The following is a 27,153-nucleotide window of genomic DNA, read 5'->3' as shown; positions in this document are numbered from 1 at the left end:
CATTCTTCTGCACCTGGCACACTTCAATTAATCTTTCAAAACTGAGGGTATATCCCCTTCCTTCAGGAGACCTTCCTATTGTCCTTAAACAAAATTAATCATGCCTTTACAAAGAACTGAAGTCTTATAGGTGTGCTTTGCTAACTGTTTCATTTAATAAAGAAAAGAACCAAAAGATAAAAGCCACTCATAATTCCATCACTTTGCCGTGGGGCTGCAGATGTGGTGGGTAAAATATCAAGTAAAAGTTATAATATTTTCCCATCTGTTCCTCTAGTCCTACCTCAATTTTCACTTTGATTCTCTGCTTCCAGACCTTTATGTTGGCCCCTGCTAGACAACAAGTCCCTCCAGTGGACTCCACTTACCTTTTTACACTCAACATGGCATAGCATGCAGTAAGCACCCCACTAATCTTTGCTCTTGATGGACCGCAGTTATCAACACTATGACTGCAAGGGATAGAAGCTTAGGCTAATTTTACCCTTGATTTTGAAAGCTAAACAAGGTTCTGAGTACGACCAAGGCACTATGAGGAGTTCTGTAGCTCACCCCTAACTTTACACCATCCTCAGCTGAGGTTTTCAAAATAAAGAGAATTTTGAGACATTAATGAATGTGATTACTTCAGAACTTGGTGAGGTAGAAATTGGCAAGGATCATAAAAATTAATACCCCCAAAATAAGCATCAAGTCACAGACCATCAAATACACTTCTTAACCAAGGGGAAAAACACAATCAGAAGGCTATCTCACTGATACATTTGTTTATTTGCCAGAGAAGTATTGATGTCCAGTTTTAAACACATGCTATTTATATCAGAATCATAACAAAAGTGCCATCCATCTGCCTTGGCATCAAGAGAAAACATAATTCAACACAAGAGTAAAAAGTGTGCACAGCCAAATAGAAATGGCACCAGAAGCAAAAATTGCTGGAACTGTATCATGGAGGGGGGTGTGGAAATTATCACTCGACTAAATTGGAAAAAATTGTAAGCAACACAAAAGGTTTTGGCAGTTAAATCCAAACACTTGAGAAAAATCTTCTTGTCTGTACTGATATCAAATGGATGTTCTGTTATATTTTGGGACACATCAACTATCAAGTTCCCTTTATAGCCTTCCACACACTTCCATATATACATTGGTCATTTACTGAGCATCTACATTCTTGGACAGCGGAAAAATCAAAAGCTTTGGTATCAAGCAGGCATAGGGTCAAACTGGCTCCACTATCTACCACAAGAACTTGCAAGTTAACCGCCTCCTGACTCAGTTTCCTCATTTGAAAAAGGGAGATACAGTTGCCTTCCATATCCATGGGTTCCACATCCACGGATTCAACAGTGGATTGAAAATATTCAGGAAAAATATGGATGTTGATGTCTGTACTGAATATGTATGGATTTTTTTCCTTGTCTCAATGATATGGTATAATGATTTCCATAGCATTTACATTGCATTAGGTATTGTAAGTAATCTAGAGATAATTTAAAGCATATGGGAGGATTATGTAGCTTATATGCAAATAATACACCATTTTATATAAGGGACTTGAACATCCATGAATCTAGGTATCTTCGAGTGGGTGCTGAAACGAATCTCCCACAGATACTGAGGGACAACTGGAATATCTCTCCTTTAAGCAAGTATTCTTAACATGGAATCACGGTCCATGTGTGTGCTTTTATAGCCCTACAGACTTACTGAGATGCAAAACTGTGTGTGAGATAATTTTTCTAGAGCACTTCTCAAAAGGCAGGTGACCCCAAAATGGTAAATGCCACTGCTCTAAAGGTGTAGATGGATCACAGGTGATATTCGTGAAGTGCTTGGCACACAGTGAGCTTTAGCTATTTGGTAGCTGTTATTTTTAGGTCCCGAGGATATACAGAAAGATAAATCAGACAGAGCATTTGGCCAAAAAAAAAAATAAAAAAGGTATACAGTTATAGGTGTCAGAATATCAGAATAAAATAACAGAAAAAAACAAAAAGTGAGTCCAGAAAAAAACCCAGCAGGAAGAACTGGCAGGATGGAAACACCAGGAGTGCCAAGGCAGTGAGATGACCACTGCCCAGGGATCCCCAGTGCTTAGGCAGGGGTTGGCATATGGCAGGTGCTCAATGAATAATTGCTAAGTAAATGAGCAAACAAATGACTGAAACCAACCCAGGATGCAGGATAACACCATTTACAATGTCCCAGGGGGAAAACTACATTCAGAAGGTGTTATTGAAAACTTACTATTCAGAAATCTTCAATTTCAAATATTCAGTTCAAATGCTAGAGTCCACATTCTCTCCCTGAAGAGTGAGGACATTAAGCCCACACTTTTGTCATTGGGCAGTAATCTAGGCCCTTCCAATCCTCTGTGATGAGCCCTGTGAGAAATTTATTTTAGAAATAGGTTAGACCTATTTTTCCAGATGAATCAAAAGGCCTTATTTCCCTGGAAAAAAAATAAATTTTATTACCTTCTATTTTTTTACTTTTATTTTTCCATGAGTTGACAAGAAGCTCCCAGCTAAATTTCCAGCCCAACTTTATTAACCATTATAGATGATCTGAGTATTCCTCCTTTCTGATACCTTCCTATTCTGTCTATATTTTTAATGATTCTGATTTACATGTTTCTATTTTATCACACTGTAGTTATTCTTACAAGTCATCTCAAGTCCTTGGCAGGACTTGTAGAATATATAAATATTTGAGTGATAGCGTACTCATCAAGAACATAGGTTATTATCAGGCAGTCCTGGAGGTGGAGCCATACTCACTACCATTTATCAGCTTTGTTAAGTCCCTTAAACTCTCTGTGTCCCTGTTGCCTTTTGGTTTTTCGTCTGGTTTTGGTTTTCTCTGTTTTGAGATGGAGTTTTACTCTTGTTGTCTAGGCTGCAGTGCAATGCTGTGACCTCAGCTCCTGCAAACTCCGCCTCCCAGGTTCAAGAGATTCTCCTGCCTCAGCTTCTGGAGTAGCTGGGATTACAGGTGCCTGCCACCATGCCTGGCTCATTTTTTGTATTAGTAGAGATGGGGTCTCACCACGTTGGCCAGGCTGGTCTCAAAACTCCTGACCTCAGGTGATCCAACCGCCTCGGCCTCCCAAAGTGCTGGGATTACAGGCGTGAGTCATCGTGCCCAGCCTGTTTTGTTTTTTGAGACAGGGTCTCACTCTGTCGCCCAGGAGTGCAGTGGCATGATCATGGCTCACTGCAACCTAAAACTCTTGGGCCCAAGTGATCCTCCCACCTCGGCCTCCTGAGTAGCTGGAAGTACAAGCACATGCCACCATAGATATGGGGGGGTCTCACTTTGTTGCCTGGGCCGGTCTCGAACTCCTGGCCTCAAGTGATCCTACTGCCTCAGCCTCCCAAAGTGGTAGGATTATAGGCATAAGCCACCACACCCAACTTGTACTTTTTCATAGCCAACTTGTGAGGACTAAATTTAAAAAGTATGAGGGATCAAACTGTGCTTGGCACATAGTAAGTGTTCAATTAGTATTAGCCAGTAGTAGTAGTAGTATTTGCTGTAGTAGAAATAGAAGTAGTAAAACTGTGGACAAAGAGATGGAAAGAAAAAGTAACAAATGGTACCTGAAACAAAATAAACAAAATAGCAGTGAAAGATCAAAACTAAAAGTAGAAAATGAAGCTTTTAGTACTGAAAGGGTATCATATTCATGTTATCTCTATTCGCAGTCTTTTCAAACCTGTCTCAGTTGTTAACAACCAGTGGCCTCCCACCAGATTCCTGATCTGGGCAGGCACCAGGCTACTAAACATCCTCATGGAGCTGGTTCTGTCTCCAGGTGCCAGTCAGCTGCAGAGATCACAGCATGGGTGCTATAGAGATCTCTGTACAAGGGGAAGTAGATAGCTGGAACAGGGCAGTTTTTCCCTGGAGAGCGAAATTGTATTACAGTCTCAGGTAAGCACTTCTTGATAAATATCCATGATCACCTATCATGAACCAAGCATTAAAATGAGCATAGAGGAAAAAGGGAAAGCACAGATAACTAAAATAAAATCCTCATCCTTAAAGGATCGTGCAATAAGACTGGATAGGAGGCAAATATCTTCACATATAACCAAAGGGGCCATTTCTGACTCACTTTCACACCCCTAGAACTTAGCCAAGTAAACGTTTGCTGAATTGAAGGCAATGGATAAAAGATATGAACTGTAGTGTATGAAAGTAGAATTTATTTACAGCATTTCTGTTAAGGCCACCCATTTAGGAGCACATATTAAATTAGGCCAAGCCGGGTGGATCACTTGAGGTCAGGAGTTTGAAACCAACCTGGCTAACATGGTGAAATCCCATCTCTACTAAAAATACAAAAATTAGCTGGGCGTGGTGGCAGGCGCCTGTAATCCCAGCTACTTGGGACACAGAGGCACGAGAATCGCTTGAACCCGGGAGGTGGAGGTTGCAGTGAGCTGGGATAGCTGCACTCCAGCCTGGGTAACAGAGGAAGACTCCATCAGGAAAGAAAAGGAGAGGGGAGGGGAGGGGAGGGGAGGGAAGGGGAGGGGAGCAGAGGGGAAGGGGAGGCGAGGACAGGGGAGGGGAGGAGAGAGGAGGGGAGGAAGGAAAGAAAGGGGAAGGGAAGGGAGCAGGGGAGGGAGAAAAGAAAAAGAAAGAAAAGAAAAAAAAAGAAAAGAGTCCTCTTAACAGGGGCAAGACATCCTGAAAGGCAAAGATTTGGAGAGAAAGGAAGGGAGTAGACAGAGGGGTGATTTGGACAACCTTCAAGTAAGCCCTATACAGATGTATACCTCACAAAGTGCTTCCAAACAAAATTTCTGAGGGAGGCAGGGGTAATTTATGTGCAGGCTGTGGGAGAAGAGTGTAAAAGAGCAGAGATTTTGCCGTGAGACAGAAATGAGTTTGAATTCTGGCTCAGAAACTTCCTATGATAGTTGTGTGACTTTGGAAAAGCCCCTTCACCCCATAGGTTTCAAGTCCTCGTCTGTCCACAGGAGAGAGTCTATCATGGTATTCACAAGACTGCTGTGGGAACAAATGAAATCAGGGGCATCTGAGACATGTTGTAAACTGGAGAGATTTAGGACGTTTCCACACACATTTCCTAGCTGATTCTCACAGAGATGCAGGGAGGAAGAAGACGTCACCACCGTCAGCGTTGTTTATCGTTCTTCTCCACATATCAGGTAAGCTACGGGAACAGGGGCCCTGCTATTCCCCACAGGGCCCCAGGGCCTACAACATGCCTGGCACAAGCAGACGCGCCATGAACACCTGCTGGGTGAATAAACGAATCACCACCCCTTCGTCCCTAGGGGTGGGCGGCAGCGCCGGCCTTCTCAGGGCAGTGAGACCCACAGAGCTGCTTGCCCGCCCGGCCCCTCCTCGGCCTGTCGCACACGCGTGGCCACCCCGAATACAGCCTTACCGGGGACCCCTCCTCGATTCTCCGCCTAGCTGGGCCGGCACCCGCGTGCGCCGACCCCCAAGCCGCGGGGTCTCAGAGGGGCTGCCCATTCGGCGTCTCTAGGACGCTGTTGCCCGAGAGACGACGGCAGTCGCTGATTGGAGAATGAGCCTACGCGCCTGGCAAGAAGCGGAGCTGTGATTGGTCAATTGGAGATGAACGAGGAGGGGCCGGGCCAGGTCCGTTCCGCGGCTCTGCTCCCGGAAGAAATTTCCGCCGGAAGTCCCGTTCTCTGGTGAGCGGGAACCTTGGCGACCCGTGTCATGGGAGCGGGTTTCTGTTACGTGGGCTTTAGCGCGAGCTGGGCGGTCGGCCCGGTCCCACCGAACTGCATAGGGCCGTGTGGCCGGGGGAAGATCAGCCCCCTGCTCTGAGAAGCAGACTCTCCATCTGTAAAAGGCTAAGCGTGCCCACTGGGGCCTGTAGTCAGGATTGGCTGGAGTAAAGTCCGCAAAGCCCCTACCGCATCCTGCGCCTTCGTTAGGGTGAGCAGTCATGGGGACTTGCATTGTGCCACCAGGTAGCGGGTCTCACTGGGTCCGCTTGTCTGCTCGAGGAGACAACCCGTGAGGACAGGGGCTCGCCTGCTTTGCTCACTGCTGTGGCCTCAGCCCCCGCCCATATCCACAGTAGGCATCCGTTCCATTGATATTCGCTAAATGAGTGAGTTATTACTAAGACAGAGGGCCGAGTGGAAGCGCCATAAATCATGTGAGTGATAGTAATTGTTGTCGCTGACACTATGGAGCACTTCCCTTGCCAGGCACTCACCCATCCTAGGTATGTACTTTGCATGTAATTGTTATCTTCATTTGTCTTCACAACAGCCCTGTGAGGTAGGTGCTGTGGTTATTCCCATTTTTCAGATAGGAAACTGAGGCACACAGAGCATTTTGTTCAAGGACACGCTGCCAGTCTGGAGTAGGAGCAGAATGAGAACCTAGGGAGCTTGCTCTTAGGCACCCTGCCACACTGCTCACTGTGGGAGAGAAGCAGCCAGGCGGACGTGTGCAGCTTGGAATTCCCTGCACACATGGCTGCGGCAGGTCAATTAGGTGCCCTGGTGTGTGCTGCAAAGATGGATACTATGCGGTCCCTGCTGGGCAGTCTGACTATACTTCACTGGCCAGCTAGTTTTCCTGTTCACCAAGAGAATTCTTTCCCATGGCTTGTCTCAGACCTCCCCACTACTTCCTCACCTGACTCGATGACCATGGGTTTTATCCCACTGAGAAAATGGAATGCGTAAGAATGGAATACACTCCTTCACAATCACTTTGGCATTCATCCCCTCTTTTGCTCTTGTCCCAAAAGAGGGTCTCTCACAGAGGCCAGTCCCTCTGTGTCCTGGATCCCTCCCCATTTGCCTTCTTTATTATAGGCAGTGCTCTAAGTGTGGTCTGGGGATCCTGAGACCCTTTCAGACTGTCCATGGGGCCAAAAACTGCTTTCATAAAACACTAAGACTTTACTTGCTTTTTCATTGTTATTCTCTCATAAGTATATGGAGGGATTTTCCAGAAGCTACATGATGTGTGATATTGCAACAAATTGAATGCAAAAGAAGATAAGAGATCCAGCGGTCTTGTATTAAGCCAGATGTTAAACAGATCTGCAAAAATAGAAAACTGCCCCTCTTTTCACTTTTTTGGAAAGTATAATTTTTCATTAGAGAACGTTAACATGTAATGGGTTTATTATTTTTAATGAGTTAAATTTTTTATCGATTGTGTTTTCTAACATGGTAAATATTGATAGATATAAACATAAATAAAAGTTTTTTGGGATCCTCAATACTTTTTAAGAATGTGAATGGATCCTAAGGCCAAAAAGTTTGGTCCTGAGATCAAAAGGGCTTCCGTTATTCCCTCTCTCATGATAGCCAAGAGTCTCATTCTTTCTCTTTCTCTCTTTCCCTCCTTCTTGGAACATGCTCTAGTATGTCACATCTTAAAAAAAAAATAAAGATCTTCTGGTTTCCACCCCATTTCTCTGCTCCTCTTTAACCTGCTTCTCAGTAGAGCTGTCTATACATGCTGTCTTTCAGTTACCAAATTTCACAGAAGTGTGACTCTCATTGCCTGGTAACTGGCATTCTCACAAATATTTCTTCTATGCTTGGCCGTACATTACTTGACCTCTCAGTAGCATTCAGCCCAGTTGATCACTCCTTTCTACCTGAAATACTTCAGGCTTCTCTAATACCACACCAACTACGCAATTCTTGGGCCCCACTGGTGACTTCCCTCCTCTGTGTGGCCTTTGGATGTTAGGGCCCCTCTGACCCTGTCATAGGTCCTGCTGTTACACTTCTCACCAGCCCTGACCCCTCTACTGGAATGTACTGGAGACCACTCAGACTTAAGCCATCCATATCGCCCTTGATCCACTCACCTCCCTCAATCACCTATTACTTTTTTTTTTTTTTTTTTTTTTTTTGAGACGGAGTCTCGCTCTGTCGCCCAGGCTGGAGTGCAATGGTGCAATCTCGACTCACTGCAACCTCCACCTCCCAGGTTTCAGCAATTCTCTGCCTCAGCCTCCCAAGTAGCTGGGATTACAGGCATGAGCCACCACGCCCAGCTAATTTTTGTACTTTTAGTAGAGACGGGGTTTCACCATGTTGGCCAGGCTGGTCTTGAACTCCTGACCTCGTGATCCACCCGCCTCGGCCTCCCAAAGTGCTGGGATTACAGGTGTGAGCTACTGTGCCTGCCCTCACTCACCTATTCCAAGGCAGTGCTCAAACTAGGAAGCCTTGTTGTTATCCCTCAATGATCACTACTTCATACCCCACATCTAGTGCTTCAGCAAGTCCTGTTGGTTCTAACGCCAGAATACGTACATGGTACCAATCTCATCCATTCTCTCCAAGTTCCCCTGCACTACCTTGCCTTAAAAGCCTTCTTATGCTAAAAATAAAAATCTTTAAAACAGCATGCAAGGCCACTGTGACCATCCTATAACCTCATTCTCCCCCCAGGATCACTATGGTCAAAAGCCCAGAAACCAGCTTGAATGGGGCTCTTGCTGGCCATAATAATGAAGGACAGTAAAAGAAATAGGAGTCATGAGTCCAGGCCAAGGAGGGATGGACAGATAGAATAAATGCAGGACAAGGGAGGGCACATGCTTACAGTAAAGCAGGCCTAGGGACAAATGGTCATGCAGGAGGACTAGAGCTGAAAAACCATCATGTTGCAACCACTGAGTGAAGATTGATTCAGGCAAGGATCATTCATGGGTGCTTCATCTCGGGGTTGTTTGGATGGGGAGCAGGATATTTGCATTGTTTTAAAGGATAGTCCCACAGATCACTTATTACTTACAAGAGAAAAAGTAGTCATAATACAAAAGAAAGATGGACAATGCTTGGACACCATAGTAAAAATTAACACTGCCAACAAGGAGCATGGACATTGTGTGGCTTCAGATGTAATATGAAGGACAACCTCCGTTGAAAAGAGCAACTTCTATAGTATTCTAATCTGGAATGAATCACCTAATCCTATCATAAGAAGACATTAGGGAAAAAAAACAAAATAAAGATAATTCCATTTTTTTAATGGTTTTTGGTGTTTTGTTTGTTTGTGACAGTCTCACTGTGTTGCCCAGGCTGGAGTGTAGTGAGGCGATCTCAGCTCACTGCACCCTCCACCTCCTGGGTTCAAGCGATGCTGCTGCCTCAGCCTCCCAAGTAGCTGGGATTACAGGCACACACCACCATGCCCAGCTAATTTTTGTATTTTTAGTAGAGATAGGGTTTCACCATGTTGGCCAGGCTGGTCTTAAACTCCTGATCTCAAGTGATCTGCCTGCCTCAGCCTCCCAAAGTGCTGGGATTACAGGCATGAGCCACTGTGCCCAGCCTGTAACTTGCTTTCAAATGCTTCTGAAAAAATTATGTATTGATAGATAGCAAATAATAAAGCAATTGGGGCAAAACGTGCACAGCAAGTGAATCTGAGAAAGGGAGTTGTATTAGATAGGGCTGCACTAACAAATTTCCACAGACTGGGCGGCTTGGACAACAGAAATGTATTGTCTCACAGTCCTGGAAGCATCTTCAATCCAAAAAAACCTGAGGGATAATTTTAGGTGACAAACCCTGGCCAATGTCTGGCTGTGTGGGCAAACATGGAATTCTAGTAGGGAATACCTTAATGTCTCTTGCACTGGCCTGCTCTCAACAGTGAAGAAGGCCAGGCATGGTGGCTCACGCCTGTAATCCCAGCACTTTGGGAGGCTGTGGCAGGAGGATCACCTGAGGTCAGGAGTTCGAGACCAGCCTGGCCAACATAGTGAAATCCCATCTCTACTAAAACTACAAAGATTAGTCAGGCGTGGTAGTGGGCGCCTGTAATCTCAGCTACTTGGGAGGCTGAGGCAGGAGAATTGCTTGAATCAGGGAAGCGGAGGTTGCAGTGAGCCAAGATTGCGCCACTGCACTCCAGCCTGGGCAACAGAGCGAGACTCCGTCTCAAAAAAAAAAAAAAAACAAACAACAACAGTGATGCACACATAAGTGGTGTACAACTGGATCAATGTAGCCAAGAATCCAGAAACTCAAAACCCTTGCTGATTTCCTTGAACCCAAGGACGATTTTTCTGTGTGTTGAAATGACTAATTAGATCAGTCCGTCATGAAGTTTTGTCATGTGATTCTCTTTTTTTTCTCCTTAAAGATCATCTTCAATCAGAGGGTTTTCCTTGTTCCAGGAAACATTTCACCTCCATGTGAAGATTTAATTTTTACAGAAACTGAAATTTCCCTCATTTATTATCTAGATGAACCCCTAAAATCTATTCAATAAGGTTCGATCTTTGATGGAATAGACCAGAGTTGTATAATGTGACAGTGGCCCCAAGGAACAGTTTGTAGGAGGAGATTGTTGTCTACTCTGAAAAAAGCTTTCCAGAAGACATTGATGGTTCCCTTAGGTGCCCTGCAGTGGGTCCACTTCCAACAGGCTGAAGCCTGGATTTGGTGGGTGAGGGTGCTACCTTTTCCTAGATACCATTCAGCATCACTGAAGCCAGTAAACTCACCTCCTGAGGAACCATTACCATCTCTGCTATTTACACCCATGGCATGAGTCTGCTGCTCAAGACCTTTGATGAGAATCTTGAAAAGAAAACCATGAATCGTTGGAGAAAATGTCTTTACACTCAGATGCAACAGATGGCTCATTCCCTCAGTATTCAAGAAGAAACTCTGGGATCACGGAGAGCTGTGTGACAATCACCCTCTGCCCACCCTATGGGTTTTGGGGGCTTGGAGCTGGTTTTCACCACAATTCTGTACACCTAAGAGACTGGGCCGTAAGATCAAGCCTGTAATTATCTCACAGGCATCAATGATGATGTTACGAATGCAGATTATGCCTTCATGTGGAGAAAGAAACAGCAGGGGCTGATTAGCCCCGAAGAAGTTAAGTACTGTTTTCCACCATGTCTATTAATAAAGAAGGGAGGAAGAGCAAGTGCGTGGCAGGGATGCGTAGCGCGTCCGCATGGAAGCGGAGAGCCTCCCTCTCAGAAATCTGCTTCCCTGACTGCTGTCCTTTTGGTAGTCTCATAAAATGGAGACAAGACTCTCTTCAGCTGTCCTGAGGAGGAAAAAAAAAATATGACATAAAAATAAATGAGGTATAAGTAGCTCTTTTGGAAAAGCTACTGTGGTTTTTTTTTCTTTACTAAAATAGCTGCTTTCTCTCTCGAATATTTACCTTGACAGATGACGCAGCTGCTCATTTTAGTTCAGTCAGCCAGAAACCAAATTGCACATGTTAAACGTTGTCACTACAAATAATTGATGATTACTTGTAAACAGGGGGCCATTTGAGGATCTATTTGAGGATCCTCCATGGAGAGCGGCTCTCCACAGGCTCAGCAAAGCACCTAGGCATGTTCGCTTTCCCTTTAAGGGACTGATATACTATTAAGCTCTTAATTTCCTTTAATAGCTACTGGTTGTTTCCTTTGATGGAAAGAAGAATAAAATCCACTTATGTTGCTCCCGAACAAGATTCCATGGTGTCGAACACTGGTATTTAGAATTTTAATGAACCTTGGCTGGGCGCAGTGGCTCACGCCTGTAATCCCAGTGCTTTGGAGACCGAGGCGGCGGGATCACCTGAGGTCAGGAGTTCGAGATCAGCCTGGTCAACATGGTGAAACCCTGTCTCTCCTAAAGATACAAAAACTAACCAGGCGTGGTGGCGGGCACCTGTAATCCCAGCCACTCAGAAGGCTGAGGCAGGAGAATCGCTTGAACCCGGGGAGGTGGAGGTTAAGGAGAGCTGAGATGGCGCCACTGCACTCCAGCCTGGGTGACAGAGTGGGACTCTGTCTCAAAAAAGAATTTTAATGAAACCTGCCCCCCAAACATTATATTGCAGCAATCTTAGAAGACTGCGCTACCTCTGGAATAGAGAAGCAGTTGGGAAAGAACAGTTTCATGTTTCCTACACCTGGGCAACGGGCAGGCCCCTGACAACCACAAGTAATTCTTTGCTGAGAGCCGGGATCTTGCAACAGCTTGTCATTAGTGCTGTTTAGCATTTAATTTGCCTTTAGTTAGGTAACAAGCATTTATGGATTACCTGTTAGGAACGAATGCACAGTATGGGAACAGAGGGATGAATGAGGCACACTCTGCTCACAGCCTACTTGGACTAGAAATATCTACTCAGGAAAGAAAACTTGAAAGCAGTTAGCAAATGCAAACCAATATACCACCACGGGGAATCATCACACTTTCCGAATTCAAGGCTCTAACTGCTGGCACACTTCTAAGGAAAAAAGATATGCATTTCTGCATCCCGTCTCATGATGGGAGTGAGGATATGCCAGTCACTCCTTCTGTGGGCTAAGGAATGGTCTGGCCTTCTCTTCCTCTGCAGAGTCCGGGCGTGATAGAGACGCAGGATGGAGGCAGCCACACCCATTGAAAATCAGCCTGCCTGCCGGATCTGGTGACCCCCCCCCCCCGCCCAAGGTCTTTGGTAAAAACTGAGGCCTAGTTGTGTCCTGGATGGCAGTGAGCTGGGATTCATTCACGTGTCCCCAGGAGATTGCGTTTTTAAACCAGCCCAAGGCATGTGGTGGACATGGATTGGCAGCACTTACAGATAACGGGGAAGGCTTTCCAAGGGGCCAAACGGTCCATAGCAGTTAAGGAAATGAACGTTAGAAGTGCAGATCAAGGTCTCAGAGTGAGCAGTGTGGCTAGGCCAGAGACGGCCTTCCAAGTGCATAGCCAGTGGAGGCAGCTGGACACAGCTGACGTGACAAGGCAAGGCTGGATCCGTCGGACTCTGGGAATGCTCCCAGCCATCAGGCTTCACAGAGCACTGCTTCTGTGCTAAGTTCCTGATGCCAAGGAAAATGACAGAGACACGGCCCTGGCCTCAAGAAGCTTTCCGGGCAGATGGCCATGTATCCGGGATATGTTAAGGGAGGTGTAATATTAACCAAAAGTGGAGCTCTGAGCTCCTACCCTTGGCAGAGGGCTTCTTGGAGTAGATCATGCCTGGACTGTGCCCAAGGGCGTCTTGGAGTAGATCATGCCTGGATCACACTGAATCAGTGTAAGCTGGGTCAAGTCGGGGAATGGCAACCCAGGCAGAGGGAAGTGCATACTTGGGACACGGAGGGCACAGACAGCCGCGGTTCTCTGGCAGTGAGATGGGTGCCAGGCCACGAACTGGATCTGAGAGATTCTTTCCCCATCTGGGAACTGCATGTACTATGGATTGTAAAGGGTCAACCTGAGAGACGGAAACACTCAGGGAAAAGGCCCTCAACCATTCACTTCAGTATCTAGGGATGTGTGGACTGGGGAAGAGTCTCTGGCTGGCTCCGATGCAGTCTCTGCTTCTGCAGAGGGGGCCTTGCTCACGCAATCTTCAGACTTGCATTCCCAGCTGGTGCCCAGCACCACGAATATATGTAAAGATAACAACTCTAAAGAGGGATAAAATGTATTTTTTGGTCGATTTTTATTTTTCAAACACATTTAGCATTCTCTGGTTTTTAAAAAATGCTTTTAATAGAGCACAGACTCCTTTCTCAGTGGTGAGGAGACAGATTTAAGGGCTGGAGCTCAGACAGTCAGTGCCAGCTAGCATTCGGGGATCCAAGTGTGAGAATCAAATTGTCGTTTGATGTGTGGATTTGGCAAAGGCTCAGCACGCCTTGGAGACGGTGCCCGTGGCCCACGCTGGGTGGCAGGTGCTTCTGCCTTGGGCTCTCTCTGCTCCTGCCGGCCGGGCCTGTCATCAGCTGAAAAGCCGGCATCTCCCACACCCATCAGCTCCTCTCTGGAGCTGAGTCACTGAACACTGCGACCACACTTAAGAGGCACAGCATGCTTCTGCTGGGTGGAATTTTAGGACACCTGGTCTGTGACCTCTTCATTATGACATGAAAGGGAACTTCCCTGCAGTCCCACAAATAGGGACAGAACAGCACTGGAGCTGGCGCCCGACTCCCGGCAGGGAAGGGTTCCGTCCTCATTTGGGCATATTCTGTTTCTGCCCACCTGGTGTGTGCCCTCCCTGACTCCTGCCCCATTTCCAGACCCAGCTCATGCGTACTTCTCACACTAAGCAGTCTCCCTGAAGCCACCACTTGGAATCTCTGCGGTGTTTACTGTCCACCCCGCCCCCTTTGTTTGCCCGTTTGTTATGGAGGTGTGTGTTTAAACGGGCAAAGCAGCGTGCTGCCAGGGACACCAGGAAAGCCCACTTAGCCATCAACTGGAGACTCTGACAACTAGAAGAAACCTGGAAGGCCACGTGACAGATACTGAGACAGGCCGAGAGAAGGCAAGGGACGTGGCTGGGTCATGGAGCCAGCCAGGGACAAAGCCGGGACTTTGGAGCCCAGGTCCTCTGCTCCCTGCCACGCCTCCTTCCATAAGGATGTGGGCGATTGCCGAGAGCAGAGCCTGGAGGGAATGGAATGGAGGGAACTTGATTAGAAGGTGGAGAATACCAAGCACAGGGCCTTGCAGAGCAGGTGCTCCTAAATGCCCAAGAGACGCAGGAAGAGAGGGAGAGATGGGAGTGCCAAAGAAGGGTCTCAGTAGCTCTGTGGGCACCACGTTTCTGGGCTTGGGACAGAGAAAGAAGGGCAGAAGGAAGGGCACCGGAAACACAGCTACACCTAGATTTGGAAAGCCAGTGACCTCGGAAAGGATGTTCCGGACATGGGGAAGACCACGAGCCAGGCTGCACTTGTAGGAAGGACCGGGACCTGAGCCACTGGCAGTAAAGAAATGTCACTAAGGAAGTGGGGGCAATGGCAGGAAGTGGGGGGCCAGAGTGAGGAGACAGGAGCCCAGGCTGCGTCTTGTTTGGGAAGATGCAGCCTCCATAGGCTAAGCATGAACAGTAGGAAAGCCCTGACAGTGCAGTCCCCACTCTCAGGACGTCTCTGTCTCCGAGGGAGACAGCCACACAACACTGAGGTGGGGCGGTGAGGAAAGCAGGGATCGCTGGGGTGCATGGGGGATGCACTTGCCCAGCAGAGGAGGCAGGGCTGGGCGGCTCAGGTGAGGGAAGTGATGATTCCAAGGGCCCTGGCTGGGGTGGCGGCTGCAGAGGGTGGCTCAGAGTGGAGGGACTGTCCCAGGAGCTGGTGAGCTTACTGGGGACAAGATGTCCCTTGTCAGGGATGTCGCAGAGGCTATTCCTCAGCTGGGTCATGCTGGGCCACCTGACCCAGAGGCCCTCCCTGTCTTAAAATGCACGTTGTACAGTAAAGAGTGGAAGAGGATGTCAATGGGCAGGAATGGAGCCAAACTCTACGGGAGAACGGAGCTGGCCAGGCAGAGCTGCTGGACACCTGAGGCTCCCTCCTTCCACCACAAACACCATTGCCCCACGGCCTAGAGAGGTGGGTAAAAACCGATCTCCACTGAGATCTCCCAGGACAGGGCCTGCACATGGTGGCGCCTGTACCTGAGGGGGTCTCTCCGCAGTACTGGAGACATTGTGGATGCCCACCTAGCAGTGCTCACGCACCTCCCCACCACCCGCTGGCAACTGCAGCTTGGCCACCCCAGGAGCCTGGCTGGCCGGCAGGAGGACGGGGCCAGCACAGACTCATTTTATTTATGCTCACAAAGGAGCGTCACTGTTGTTAGAACCATCCTCTGACGTGAGCAGGGCAATGACGATCACCACTGTGTAAATCGTGACACTGGACCAGAGGAATTGACTTACCTGCTTCAGGTCAGAGAACCGTGGAATCTGTGCTGATCCCTTTTCAGATGAAGAGCGGGGGGTCGAGGGAAAACAAGTGAACTCCAAATGACTTGGTGTCAGAGCCAGGAGGACAGCAAGGCCCGCCCAGCCCGGGCAGGGGCAGCACCTGAAGGCTACCATTTGAGAGTTGAGGGTCTTGCTTGGCAAGGTGTGTGTGTGTGTGTGTGTGTGTGTGTGTGTGTGTATGGCAATGCTATGTTGGTCCCCAAAATACTTTCTGGAATCACAATTGGTCTGTGAAATCAAAATGCCAGGCAACCACTGGCTTATGCTTAGAGGGCTCTGACGTTCAGGGATGTTCTGTGGATTGTTGTGTAAAATAACAAAGGACTAGGCCGAGGGCTGCCCAGGACTCTCTCCCATTCCGTGCCTGTCCAGGTGACCGACAGCACCGCTGCAGGGATCCCCTCTACCCCCACAAGCACAAACGCTCGACGCAACGCCAGGAACGTGTCTTTATTAAAGATGCAAGCAAGCACAGAAGGATCATGTGTAGTGCTCAGTGACATCCATACAGTACTAAAAATAGAAAAATATAAATGAAATTTCACAGAAAGCAGCCTCCCTCACAGAAACACAGGCAAGGTGCTGCCGAGCCCACCATGCGATGCCACGTGCCACCTGCCTGGCCACGCTTCTCCCCTTTACAAACAAAAACACAAGCTTCTCTCTACACCCGTTTCAAATACAGCACCAAGAACGGAGACCCCTTCCACAGCAGCAACCCTCCTGACCACCACTTTGGGTGCTTCCCAGCCACATAAATGACAGACAACCCCGGTCCCCACGGGGTTGGCTGGCTACTGGCCCCCGAGTCTCCATCGCTTCAGCGAATGTGGGTGAGAAAATTAGGCAGTGAAGCAATAAAGACCTCACCTTTACTCCCTCAGATACACGGAGGGACGAGGTGGACAGACACGCAGGCGGCCGTGCCAACCTGATCCGAGTGAAACAGGGCTACACTCGCAAAATGGTCCTTCCACGGCTGAGCGCCTCAGGTGCACAGAACAAACTGAATGATAAAGACCCGGGGGTTTTAGAAATTTACTATTAAGCATCTGCTTGCCAGCATTAGTAGACTATCACTTCAGGAAACAAAGTAAGGCTGTGGATTCAGCTCAAATTCCGAGTGCAACTCAGTCCTTTGGTGGCCGACTCTCCACCCACTGCATGCAAATGCTCCTGACTGCGTTAGACTCCCACCTGCCAGCCCCACCAGGCAGACTTCCCTCAGCACATGCTCCACGGGCTCCTCTGTATTGGGCCTTTGGAGCTGCCCACTGGAAGTCTCTGGCAGAGGGACGTCCATTCTGAAGGCCTAGTGAACGACTTCTGCTTTATTTCAGGAAGGTTCTGAAGAAGTGAACTCCGTCAGAATAAACAAGTGTCCAGATTCCCCCCAACAGACCCAACTCATCCTCTGTTCTCTCCATTATCTCAGAACCAAGTAAGAACAGAATGGCTGTGCCTTGGATAATAAAACTACAAAAATAAAGAGTTAACCCTGAGATCTTTCTACCATTCGGGTGTGGCTCGCTCCTGATTCCCCTTGGAAATGAACTTTTATTTGGTTTACTGACATTTATGTAGATTTCCAGTGAAAAGCTCTATAAAATACAATAAATGATACGGGGTTGAAAAGGCAGACATTCTAGTTGCATATATTACAGGCTTTATCCTTATGGTCCAGGCCATTGGAACTGCAATGTGGAGACTAATCAGACATGGAGAGGCTGCACGTTCTAAAGGCGAGACAGCTGCTTTCAGTTGGGAATCATCACACTCCCTCCGCTTACGCCGCTCTTCCCTTCCCCCGCTGTTTCACACGCTGCTTCCAGAGTTTGTCCAGCAAGGAATAAATGAATGCATACAGGACTTTTGGCTAGTAGAGTGTCTGGGTATTGTGAGCATGCAGGTTCTTGTTTCTGTTATTATAAATAAAAGTCAAACGTGAGGTCACACTTTCCCATCTTCTGTTTATACACCAAATCAAACTTCTCGTTCATGGAGACAGTGAAGATGTCCTTCCACAGCCCAACTCTTCCTGCAACGCAAACAAGAGAACTGCTGGGGCCACCTGCTGTCAGGCTAGCTACTGAACTAAAGGAAGCCTTGGAAATGGATCTGGAACATTCCAGATCTATTCCTGGATCCCTCTGAACTTGGCCTATGGGGGCAGGAAGGGCCGTCTGAGCTACAGACCAGGTGGTCCCCTAACATTTGTGAAACTACTGGATGTGGCAGAACATGACCTGAGCCAGCTTCCCTCTGAGGCTGTGGCACAGTGAGCCACAACCACCTCCTGGTGCCATTCCGCACCCCCCGCTGGGGCCCACCAGGGAGACTCTACTCCCCCCAGCACCTAGAACGGCACCTGGCACGTGGCAGGTGTTTAATAAACATCCCAGCAGCGAGTGTGATCTGCCGCGGGAGTGCACTGCTCTGGGCATCGCAGGCAGCCCTGGCCCTTCCCATGCCAGTATCCACTCGCAGCTCAACAGTGCCACCAAGGCGTCATTGGCTTTGGGAGAATTTGAAAAGAAAAAAAAAATCAAAGTGCAGAAAATTTTACACTAAGTAGGAAGCCCTCCTGACTGGGCCAAAGATGCAGATTTCAAGGAGCCTGCCCTGGCAAACCCTGGGGAGGAATTTAAAGTGAATAAAATAGTTGTAGCATTAGCTAGCTTTACAGACTAGATGCAAAACATGCACTGCAGTGAGAATTCCCTGAGTCAACAATGAGTCTGGGCACAGCCTCCAGCTGCTCTAGCCCAGGCTTGGTCAGAAACCCAGACCTCTTCCTGGCAGCCAGAAGGGAGGGCTGAGCTGTGGGCTAAACTGCAGGCACTGGTCTAAGCTGGTTTATGAAGGCTTTGGAAAAACAAAAGACAGAGAGCTCAACATGACAAGAGAAGTTGTTGCTCCCATTGTCTTTGTTAATACAAAATCTTAGGTTGGTCTAGTCCAATAGCAACGGTGACTATGAAGATGTCTGGAGCGGGGATTCCGAACTTCCTGGTTATGGGAGCTGTGAGCGCATCACCCAAGTACTGGCTCCCTGCTTTTAGAGAACTGCTCGTTTAGAATTCTTTCCACTGTCAGCATCTCTGAGATCAGAGCTCTGTCTCCAGCAAATGTCCTTCACTAGCTCCATTATTAACAGTGGTCCTTGTCCAGGCAGGACCTCAGGTTTTTCAAACTGCAACCCTGCAAATGCTGAGCTAAAATACCCAACGTAACACGGACTTTCTCTTTGGTAACAAAAAATTATCAGTGTTGGAGAGAAAAACAAGAAAAATCATTCTTGTAACTCTTTAATGATACCTAAGGGACAAAATTAGAAGCTACTAGAGCAACCAAACTATTTTTCCATGATTATTTTTCTCAGCTGAGACAGCTGAGAGCTCGTCAGAGGAGTCACCCACCTGGTTTAGGATTTGGAATCAAGACAATTTATGCTGTGACATGAATCAAATCTAAGCAATGCAGCTGGCTACTCGGCCCTGCATTCTCACCAACTCAAGAAGATCTTCCGAGCAAAGAGGCAATGTGCTAAAAGAAAACAAATCAAAGAACTGAAATAAAGCAAAACCAAGGTAAACCATGATAAAGCAAACCCGAGGGAAGGAGCATATGGGCACACAGTATGTTCTCGACGCTGCTTCGCCACACACATGAACCAAAAGGGGTATTTTGGAGAAGGTCACATCCAAGGATAACAAAACACAGCAAAAGCAAAACTAAAAAAGAGCAAATAAATGTTAAATAACAAATATTTATGAAAATGCAGCCAAGAAAGAAGTCGAGAGGGACTGTGGTTCAGTTCACTTCCTCCTGAGGAGTCCACTGCTCTGCCTTTATAGAGACGGCACTTTGCACTTGACCTTCAGAACCGCCCTTAGCCATGATCAGCCCCTTTTCAGAGAAGAACAAAAAGCCGCAGAAGCTCAAGGCCTGACCTATGTTGCGTTCCCAGAGGGCAGCAGAGCTGAGCTGAAGCCCAGCATCTCTCTCATCCGCCCCAGGCATCTCCCACTCCATCTTATGGGGGCTGCTGCTGAAGAGACCCATCCACATTTCTGGGCCCTCCCTGCAAACATTCTCAACCCAGGAAGTGCCCAACACGCCAAGTGTCCATAAGGTTCATACTTACCAAGAGGGGGCCTCCTATGGCCAAGGCCAGCACCCTGGGATTCAGGGGTTTTAGAGCCTGGGCTCTCCATCATCAAGGCCAAATGCCACACACCCTTAAGGACAGGGGGAGCAACCCAGGTGGATCTGGGAAGGATTCCTGTCAGGAACACTGTCCCCATCTCCAGCTGCCTCATGCCCACTGTCACTTGCCGCCAAGAGCAGGAACCGGCCTCCCTCTGTGCAGCGGCTTAGCTTGGTACTGTCTGCTTAAGCTCACCGCCCCGAGGTGGGGCTAGGCCTCACCTGTGTTGCCTGCACCCAGAAGATGCTTGGTCAGCCTCCACTCAGTGAAGGAAGAAAAATGGTGTCTCCTAACTTCCCACCCACTTCATTTAATTCTCCCACAAGTCAGTTAGAGACTGAGAAACCCATCAGCATGCTTTGCGCTTTGACATGTCATAGCACCAAACCCAGTCCCTGGATCTGCTCTGTGGGGCGTTTGATTTCAGGCCATCTGAGCAGACCCCCTGCTCAGCAACATCCCGCCCACAAAGCCTGAAATGCACTTTTTCAAGTCAAAACACTGTTTGCTTGGAGGCAATGCAAACACCAGCGGGCAGGGCACCCCGCCACTCCATGAGCACTGTGCCATCCACAGGCACCAGCTGACAGAGCACAGGCCATGGCCAGCTACGGACTGCTGTAAAAGGAGAGCAGGGAGGGCAACAGGGACCGGACCCGGCTCCCTAAGCAGGCAGAGAAAGCAGCCTGGCTGGGGTGGGGAGTGCCTGGGCGGGAGGCAGGGTGGGGCACGTACCCCGGCCCACGGGCAGGGCCTCAGCGTTGCAGCACTGGTCCACCAGCTGGTGACAGTGCTCCGTCAGAGCTTCCAGCTGGGCCTTGTCACAGGACACCCCCAGGAATCTGGCCAGCTGCTCCACCATCGTCACCAGGTCCTAGAAGACAAGTGCAGAGAGCAGAGCAGCCCATCAGAGGCGGGGCCTTTTACTGGACACGACTCCAGGCTGGGCACACACTGAGGACTTTTTACACGCGGCCTTCCTTACTTAATGCTTACGACAAGGCTGACATCAGCCTTGTCTGGAAATAACACTAAGAGGTTAAGAAATTGCCCAAGTGTGCTCAGCTCTCAAGTGGAGATCTTGAATTCAAACCCTAGTCCTCCAGGGAACTGGGTTGCAGACATGAGGTCTTAATAGAGGCTGTGGTTAATTTTTAACAGGAGCAAGAAGTAAAAAACTTATTTCAGAACATGGTTCTTCTGAGGAGCAAGACCTAATGGGCTCCTCTTTCCCTTCCTGCTGCCCGTCAGCTGGCGTCTGGGCTGGCCCTTGGGAGCGCAGGGAGGCCCCTCTGGTCTCCAGATGGCCCTGCACTGGGCAGGAAGCCTGCTTCATCAGAGGCAAGATTCTGCCATGCCTGCCATACCCTGCCCCATTATTTTACCACGCCTGACAGCGGAATGTCATTGATGTGGCTAACAGTCTTGAGGGGGCCATTCTCCCCAGCCCTACACTGCTGCCACTTTCTCCCCAGGAGATGAGATTCCTCGTCTTCTCAATCAGAGCCCTGAGCTGTCACCTAGAGGTGCCTTGGTCCCATTAGGAAAATGCTGGAGGCTGTTTCCTCTCTGGAAGGTTTGTAAAGCACATTCCCATATTAAAGCCTCTAAAAAGTCCTACAGTGAAAAGATGATTTAATTTCTTTAATGCAGTACTTCGGAAACCTTACAAGAAAATGTTCTCTGACCGCTGGTGTGGGCGTCAGCTGGTGTGAGCGCCAGCTCCTCCCTGGGTCCCCACAGTGCGCTGACTCCTGCAGCAGTTGCAGGTCTGATTCTGGCCTCATACTGCGTCCCACAGGCAGGGGTGTGGTGCACCCCAGGCGCGGGGCTTGACTCAGAGTCAGAAGAATAGTTATTAGAGACTGAGCCAAGGAATACAGAGCTCCCTTTCCCTTGCCCTGCCGCCAAGAACTCCACTTTAAAGAAAAAGGGTAGCAATGGAGAAAGAGTGAAGAAACCTGGCTCTCAGAAGAGACGCCGCAAGAAGGACACAGCCAGCTTAAAGTCAGCCTGCTGGAGTGGTCAGCAGAATCCTTGTGGGGCAGCTCATGGCGGCGTGATGTCCCTCTCAGAGGAAGGGGCGTTTCTGCCAGGCTACGTCCAGAAACATGTCACAGGACACTTGCTGGTTATGAAACACAGCGGGGATCAGGCAGAGCGCCCAGGTCAGCCGGCAGGGACGGCCCACTTCACCTCTCTGAGCCGCACATTCCCCATATGGAACTAGCGACGGGGCCACAGCAAGAGGCTGCACACCACAGCACAGAGCCAGCGTGTCTGGGTCGTGCCTCCACATGGGCAGGTACTAGCTGCCCACACAGTTACAGTCAGGGCACCCCATGACTGGTGAAGAACACCCTGCAAGATGACTGTGAGGATGAAGTGGGGATATACCAGGGGTGCCTGGCACAGTGCCCGGCTCGTGGGAAAGGGCCACTGTAATTGCGGTGCAGTGGAGCGCAGGCAGTGAGCGCTCTGGCAGGAAGCATGCCCTCTCAACCCTGGGGTGGCAACACACAGACCCATAGCACAGTCCTGGAGACAACCATGCTCACTCGGGGCTAGTTTTCTGAAGTAAGATGTAAACAATATTAATTCCTAAAAATGTGACTTGACCTCCATTAAAACAAGCCATTACTCAGGTTCCTAAAAAAAGAATAAACCCATGCCAATTAGAAGGCAAAACGCTGACTGTCCCAGGGATGCCACTGAGTCACTCAGACCGGCTTTGATAGAAAATGAAGTCCCAGCACTGACCCCGGCAGCTCTTAAAGGTCCAGGCAGGGCTGGTGGCCTTGACCCTGACAGACTGAAAGCAACAGGTCTGACCACTTTCACTGGGGAGCCTGGAAGGCAGAGAAGGATGAACTTCCCTTTAAGGGCTTGGAGTAAAGTGTGTGTTTGGACCTTAAAACTTCAGTCCGTCGTTGCTGAGGAAACTGAAGCTCCAGGAAGAAATTGCTGACCTGGCAGCTGCTCCCCAGATGTGTGGGCAGCTGGCCAGCTGAGCGCTTTCCCTATTCACCTTCTCATGTTGGGGCCTCACTGGCCCTAGGCAGTGCATGTCCAATGCTATGTCATTGGTGGCAAAATAGTGACCAGACGACAAATGCACACCCAGGGCCCCAGAAATTCCACTCCTGGGTATGGGCCCAATAAGCACAAGCACTGACGTCCACCAAGACTCAAGAACGTCCACGGAGGCTTTATTCATGACCACCTCAAAATGAAAACGGCCTCCACGCCCGGCGACACTGGATGGATGAAGAAGCGGTGGCACATTCATGCTGCAATGGAGCACCGACCACAGCACAGGAAAGAACAGAGCTCTGCACAGAAGCCAGACAGCAAAACCCAGGAGAGTTCCACACCCGACAGGTTCCGAAGAGGCAACGCCAAGCTCCGGTGAGGGAGATCAAAGCGCGGTGGCCTCCGGGCTTGCAGTATCAACTTCTTGCAGTATCAACTGCAAGAAGCTGGAATGTTCTGGATCTGGAAGGTGGCTGCCCAGATGTGACAGGTAAAAGGCTGTCAAGCCCCACATGTGTGCCAAGTACACCTCACTGTGCATGACACCTCCACAAAAAGGTACATACCAGGCGGGCCCGTGCCAGGCCTGCATGTAGGTGATGCTCACACAGTCCTCCCAGCCACACAGTGACAGGGAGTGCTGTCACCTCCCCACTTTACAGAGGCTTGGGGTGGTCAGGACTTTGGCCTGAGCAGCCAGTGTCCAGAGCCCGCGTTGTTCCCCAGCACCACAGGAAACCACGGCCAACGGCTTCACAGAGGTCAGCGGCAGGACCAGGGTTCCAACCTGCTTGGGCCACACCTTCATCTCTACTACACCGTCCTCTGGGCGTGAGCAGGGACTCTATATGTGGCTCTGTGTCAAGTTGTGTGGACAAGAGGCAGACAGGTGGGAGGCCCACGTAGAGTCAGACAGGCTTACCCAGCAGTTGGCTCCATGGTGCGTGTGACCTTGGGCCGCCACATGACCTTGCTCTTTCCTCACCATAACACAGAGCCATGGTGAGGACCCATTTGGGGAACCGACAGCACGCGCCAGCTGGCAGCAGACCTGCAGACGGGGTCCTTCCTGCACACCGAGCAAGCCCCGAAAGGCCACGCTCCTGCGAAGGCCGACCTGGCCCGTGCTGACCACAGGCCCCAGTGTGTGAGCACAAAGGAACCCAAGAGTAACTGCAGCAAACGCAACACACACACCCCCGCCCCAGGATCACAGTGCACACACCCCCACCCCCAGGGCCCGCACACACCACCACCACCCCCGCCCCAGGCACATGCACACACCCCACCCAGGCTGCAACACACACACCCCCGCCCCAGGGCCACAACGCACACACCCCCACCCCAGGGTCACAACGCACACAACCCCACCCCAGGACCACAAGGGTCACAACGCACACACCGCACCCCAGGATCACAATGCACACACCCCCACCCCAGGGCCACAACACACACACCCCCACCCCAGGGCCACAAGGCACAGCCCCCACCCCAGCGCCATAGGGGACCTCGTGTGGCTCTGTTCACAGCTAGGTCTGGAGTCTTCCTGCAGGTGTGGGGGAAGTGCAAGGCCGGCCTTCCTACCCCTGGGCTTCTGACCTCCAACTCCAGCACTGGCTCACCCTCCCCCACACCCAGATCTCCTGTCTGTCTCCCAGTAGACCTCCTCCCCATCCCAGCTCCCACCCACTGCTACTCAACCTAAACCTGCTTGTCTGTTAGCCACTGACACTAGCAGCCCCACAGCCTGGCCTTGTCTGTCCCCTACATCGACATGGTTTCCAGCTGGCACTCAGGCCTCTGCCCTGCAGGAGCAACCTCACGGTCCACACCTGCACCCCATCCTCTCTCCTCTTTCCCGTGGGCCAGGCCACAGGTGTCTCCTGCCTGTCCTGCCCCCACCACCAGAAGCCCCTCCGCCCAGGCTCCAGCCCCAAGCCCTCCTGCCTCTGCCTGGACCAAGACCTTGTCCCATTAGTTCTTTTCAACCCCTCCCCCAGCTCCTGCTTTCTCCCAACACCTAGAAAATGCCCAGTCTCTTTTGTGGTGACCCAGGCTCCCCAAGCTACCAGCTGCCTCGTGTCTCACTGCAGACACTGGCCTCTCCTCAACGTCCCATCAACCACCACCATAAAGCACTCCAAAGGCCCCCCTGATAAGCCAGGCCCCAGTCCCCTCCCCACACCTGCCGTCCTGGGTCCCTCAGCCTCGCACAGCATGGCTGCCCCACCGCACCTCAGGCTTTGACAGGCTGCTCCCCACACCCCCAACCCCCCTTCCAGCCCACAGACCATCCCACCCCCTCCTCTGTCCCTCCTCAGACCCCTCCTCCTCCTCCTCCTCCCACACGCCCACTGTAAAGGGCTCCTGCATCAGGAGCTGCCAGGCTGAGGGCCAGGGCACCCCAAGGACAGCTGCTCCGGCAGCACTCACCCGATGCATGTCTTCATACTTGAGAAAAAGCACGTTCGAGTCCATGCGGTGCTCCCAGAACTCCTGCACGTGCTCAAACCAGGAGCCGTAGCCCACTGTGGAGACAGGGGATAGGGTGAGCCACACAGCTGGGCAGGAGAAGCGCACACACATGGGGCCATCCCCACCCCACAGGGCTGCCCTCCTGCCGCCCAGCAGCTGTGATGAGGACATCGTGATCCCTGCAGACAAGTCTGGCAAAGGCCCCCGAGGCACTCACGTCTCAAGCCATCCCAGCCCTCCTGCCTTCGGCACGCCTTGAAGGCCTGACCATGGGGGTGACAGCCTCTGAGAAGGTGATCTCTGTGGTACCTGGCAGTGGACTGCAACAGTGCCCGTTACTTTATCCGCTTAACAAGTGGTCACCGGGAAGCCCTGGAACAAAGCCCAGAGGAACTGGGACAGGGGCCGCTAGGGTTGCTAGTGGGGACAGGGTGGGGTATAGGAAGCTGTAGGACAGATCCAGAACATGGGGCCCTGCTGGGCAAGAGGGCCACAGGCAGTAGCCTCAGTAAATCGAGGAACTCTCCATGGGACCTGAAAGCTGAAGATGGGCAGGGAGTCCTGTCCTGACCTCCAAGAGGCCAGCACTCCTATACCCACACCGCGGCCCTGCGCTTCCTGCCCCACCCGCCCTGCGCTTCCTGCACCCACACCGCGGCCCTGCGCTTCCTGCACCCACACCGCGGCCCTGCGCTTCCTGCACCCACACCGCGGCCCTGCGCTTCCTGCACCCACACCGCGGCCCTGTGCTTCCTGTGTGGCCTGCGCTGCCTCAGAGCCCTTGGTGTGGGGTGGGGCACACAGGCAGGGACCAACTCATGGGGTCTCCAGCCTGCTTTGCAGTGTTCTTTATAAAAGCTGTGGATCCTCCCCTGCCTGCCACATGCCGTGCCCACCACTGTGAGGGTTTCTTCCAAGGGGGACCTCCGTATGACAGAGAGCAAGGCGTCAGTTAAGGATCACTGGGCAGTGCAGGGCTGACTGCGCTAAGCAGCAGGAAGCAGCCCAGCTGGATGAGGAGCACTGGCTGTAGAGATTCCTCTGCTGGGCCCTGCCCCCAGGCCGCCTGCAGGATTCCCAGGGAGGAGCTGCACCCACACCCCACCAAAAACTCCACTTTCTGCAGAATAAAGCTGAGTCCCAGAGAAGGGAAGAGACTTGCCCAAGTCACCAACATGTCAATAATCATGGGGGCCCAGACAGGGAAGCCCAAGTGGCCTGACTGCAGCCCATCATGGGGAGCTAAGTCCAAGCAGATGAGTCCCTGGGGCTGAAGGAAGAGTCAAATGGCCCTGTGAACACGGAAGGTAAAGAAAAACTCCACTTCATTCCAAGGAAGAATGTACCAAGATGTCAAAAACAGACATCCTGGTGACATGGAGAAATAGTGTGAGGACTCTGGAAGAAGCAAGGCATGAAGGACTGCACGTGTGGTCCTGCGAGGATGTGAGGAGCAAGTGCACTGAGTCCCCGGAGCAGGAGGGGGGACAGGAGTGAGCTGTGGGTTGCTGGGTAGAGAGCCTTCCCACCGGAATGCCTGAGAGGAGGGGAGGACGTCGGACCCTTCCACGCTTTTCCCTGGGCTCCACACTGCTCTGTGAAAGGGAAGGGAATCATCCATCTGGAATATTAAGAATAACAAAACCTCATTGTCCACCCCAGAGAAGACATGGACACAAGGGCTGCAT

The 27,153-nt window shown here is 50.4% G+C and overlaps 2 protein-coding genes across 2 annotated transcripts in view; both read right to left on the bottom strand.

The window, feature by feature from the left end:
* EFCAB6 (EF-hand calcium binding domain 6) overlaps positions 1-2,387 on the bottom strand; it is a 295,381-nt gene extending 292,994 nt beyond the window's left edge. Inside the window, exon 1 of the mRNA XM_030815402.1 lies at positions 2,251-2,387. The gene's annotated coding sequence lies outside the window, so the exon portion shown is untranslated. The remainder of the gene's footprint in view (positions 1-2,250) is intronic.
* A 13,791-nt stretch (positions 2,388-16,178) lies between these two features.
* SULT4A1 (sulfotransferase family 4A member 1) overlaps positions 16,179-27,153 on the bottom strand; it is a 37,915-nt gene continuing 26,940 nt past the window's right edge. The window contains exons 5-7 of the mRNA XM_003281405.3: positions 25,424-25,518; positions 20,693-20,831; positions 16,179-17,785 (exon numbers count right to left, since the gene is read on the bottom strand). Coding sequence (XP_003281453.1) covers positions 17,673-17,785; positions 20,693-20,831; positions 25,424-25,518 — 347 coding nt within the window. The 3' untranslated portion in view covers positions 16,179-17,672. The remainder of the gene's footprint in view (positions 17,786-20,692; positions 20,832-25,423; positions 25,519-27,153) is intronic.

This window comes from Nomascus leucogenys, chromosome 7b, assembly GCF_006542625.1.
Source record: "Nomascus leucogenys isolate Asia chromosome 7b, Asia_NLE_v1, whole genome shotgun sequence".
Taxonomy (NCBI): Eukaryota; Metazoa; Chordata; class Mammalia; order Primates; family Hylobatidae; genus Nomascus; species Nomascus leucogenys.
Note: the sequence above shows the minus strand (reverse complement) of the source record. Positions and strands in the feature narration are given on the sequence as shown.